Below are 3419 nucleotides of genomic sequence, written 5' to 3' on the forward strand. Positions count from 1 at the left end.
TATCAGCACTGATTGTGGGAAGTGCGCAATGAGAGATGGGCTGAAAGCTCTAGGGTGTTTTCAGCAGATGCAAAGCGAGTGCCTCACACACAACAGGAGCAGGGTCAGAAAGGTCTCGGCTGTTTTCAACGGACTCAAAGGGAAGGCCTCTCTCCAGCTACAATCACATACGCATGCATCTTAAAGGCACGTGGCTATACTCAAGATGCCAATATGGGCTTAAAAATTCACTCTGATATTGTTAGTCAAGGGCTATTGCAAAAAATTGTCTTGATTGGCAATGCCTTGGTCGATACGTATGCTAAATGTGGTGCACTTCAAAAAGCACAAAACGTGCCTGAGGAGCTTCCAGTCTCGAATGCCTCTCTTGGAGTCCATTGACTGCGGGATACGTGCGACAAGAGCAAGATGGAAAGCTCTCGATTGTTTTCAGCGGATGCAAAAAGCTCTGGGGTGTTTTAACCAAACACGAAGGGAAAGCCCACCCTGCCTCCAGTATGCACCTACTGTGCTCAAAACCAGTATGCACCTACGCATATTGGATTCATGACGAGATCACCATATGAAGCAGCTTTAGGTGGAGTCTGCAAAAACTACTATCCACAAATTAATCAAGAACCATTGCATGCCAAACTTGCATGCGTGAAAGGTATAAGCTCTCTCTCTCTCCATTTTCTTTTTTAGGGATATATACTCTTGTTGAATCTTCAAATGACACAATCACACTTACACAAGAATATTCAAGATCATCGCGTTGTAAACACAAGACCATGTTTAACTTCGGGTCATAGGATTTATAGAAAACAAAGCATTCTCTCTCTCTCTCTCTCTCTCTCATAGCTTTTTCCTTCTAGGTTCTAATTACTTCATTAGTACATAGCGAGATTCAAAAATTTTGTTTTCTCTTATCCTCGGACTCACTTCAATTCAATACAAATGCAGCTAACGAAGCACTCTAGTTTTTAATCGCTGGTGGAATGTTCCAGGCAGGGGAAGATTGCCGCGTGTTTTTTTCTTTTCAATGGCTCGGCGCTTAGAGCGCGTGATTTTTCAAGAGGCTATATATTAAACGTGAAGAAATGGGCCGCAGATGCAAAGACAACCCGTCAAGCAAATTAGTGCAACGCCGTTGCCGTGACATTCTGGTCTTTGGAGATTATGTCGTCAGCTCTCAAGGAATCCAATATACTGGATATGGTAAGACTAGAGCGCATTGTGTTGATCCTCAAGAGGTCCATGCTGCATGCCAAGGCGCACCCTCAGGCCCTCCAGGACATGGCTGTTGCGGTTGTCGCTCAGCTTTGCCCTCCGTTGCAGCACCGCTGAAAAGCCAGGAGCTGCTCACCCTCTTGCAGTCCACAAAAATCGGCAAGGTCCTCAATGGCCTGCGCAAATACCCTGACTCGCGCTGCGTGGTGGCGCGCTGCGTGGTGGCCCTGGCCAAGCATGTCTTCCACACCTGGAAACAAGCCATCATCGCCATGACAAAGGGGAAGGCCGCCCTTCCGCTTCCGCCCGCCGCAGTCACTAATTATACTTGCGAGGAATATCCTGCATCAGAACCAACTGCATGCCCTCTTGCTCTATGTATATGTCGTTGTTGACGACCCTGCGGCTGACGAAGTGCTCATTATACCTCCACCTGCATGTCGATCGATATCCCACAAGCGCCCAATTAGTGCTTTGGGTGCAAGTAAAATTATTCAGCATCGAAAAAAGCTACACGCAGAGCAGGTGCGCCGTCCGTGATCATCTGCAAGGGGCATGACCTGCCAGCCTTAATCAACATTAGCTTGCACCCTATGGATCTTTGTAAAGTGTAAACATTTCAGCATATAATTTGAGCTATGTCAATGCTTCCTACTCCTCCTCTAATTTTTTCATTTGAGAGAGGGAGAGGCAATTCGAATGGATGCTTCGTTCACATTAACATAAGATTGTATAAATTGTAATTAGTTTTTGGAGGAGAAATGATAGCTGCCACGCTAATTAATTCGTGGAGGAGAAATGATAGCTTCGATCAAAAACATTTCTCCTAACCGAAGGAAATAATTTTTGATGAATTATCAAAAGGGAAGGAGCTTTTGATCAACGACAAATTATAGGATTTAGTGGATGTGACAGCTGTGCAGCTAGATTGAGTAGTATTATAATTCACTCGAAACAATACATGGGTGACATGCAAGCTTTGTTCCGTAATATACAAGATATCATCCAAAAATCTTGGCCTAAGTTCTTGTGATTTAAAAGCATGAGCTAAGCCTTAGCTTGTTCAACTTTGTTAATTAATCTGACAATAGTTGCCTAATTACTCAATTTAACAAAATATTCAAAACGCGTAAATATTTAACATCGACACAGTGTGGAGGACCAAATTTCATGAGACTGCCCCCCTTAGAAATGACTTTCCATTATGAATTACAAATGTACACAAAATAAACCACGAATCTTTAGAGCTCTTGAGTGCTTACAAACTCTGTGAAAACTATGAACTTCGCAAACGGGAAATTATAAACTAAGAACTTAATGTAGAAATAATGTAGAGGGAGGGGCTGAGGAAGAACACACCAACCCTCAAGCAGAGCATACCACTCCCACCATTGCATTGGTAGAGCCTAAAAATCAGCAACAGTCAATGATGCCTGACCCACAAGTAGAGAAGAACATGTAGAAGAAAAATCCTTAGCTATGGACCACTCTACACTAGAGACACAAGAGTCTCAGACCGCAGAAGAACAAGGGAGTGGTGGTGAGAAAAAGCTCGAGGATCTCAACACGGAAGTGGACAACCTCCACAACGGTCAAACCTAGTATGCACTTTTGCTAGACATTGACATGATTTTCCCTTAATAACCAATGTAAAAGAATATGTAAGTCATCCTATTTTCTAACTACTTATTTGTTTTACAAACTGTTTGCAAAGACTAATCAATTTTCCTTGACATCAACGGAGTGTTGCTTTTTCAAGAGCCATATCATTCAAATGCAGCTTCTCTTAACCTGCACAACTTTCGTGTAGCCAGACACAGAGTCATTTTATGACCGAGCACCAAGAAATTTTTGCAATTCCTTTTTCCAAGGTTTCGTATCGTGATATGGTCTTATATGCAGCTAAGAAACCTCAACCCCCTCGTAGCCATAGTATGTAACATAGCCAAAATCAAGCGTTGGCAATTCATTTTTGTTTATTTCCAAGCACAATGTGTTGTCATCATGTTGGAATTAGGGTTACAGGGAAACGCACATAGCTTAAAGAAGATGTAGGAAGCTCAAGGCACACAATAGAGAGTATATTACTTACTGTGGAATGGAAAGATTGATAGCCCTAGAGTGATGGACGTATATACAATGCACATGGGAGAAAACCTCTAAAGAGGGAAAAAACATCCCGGTGGTCCTAGTGTGTTCACATGTATTTG

General features: G+C 42.8%; 1 protein-coding gene across 1 annotated transcript; it reads left to right on the forward strand.

Moving 5' to 3' along the window:
• Positions 1 to 1079: 1079 nt before the first annotated feature.
• Positions 1080 to 1614, forward strand: LOC147430974 (uncharacterized). The gene has a single exon (XM_086493067.1). The coding sequence runs from the start codon at positions 1080 to 1082 to the stop codon at positions 1602 to 1604; it is 525 nt and encodes a 174-aa protein (XP_086349193.1). The 3' UTR covers positions 1605 to 1614.
• The last annotated feature ends 1805 nt before the right edge of the window (positions 1615 to 3419 follow it).

Source organism: Adiantum capillus-veneris, chromosome 21, assembly GCF_014529385.1.
Source record: "Adiantum capillus-veneris isolate H3 chromosome 21, ASM1452938v2, whole genome shotgun sequence".
Lineage (NCBI taxonomy): Eukaryota > Viridiplantae > Streptophyta > Polypodiopsida > Polypodiales > Pteridaceae > Adiantum > Adiantum capillus-veneris.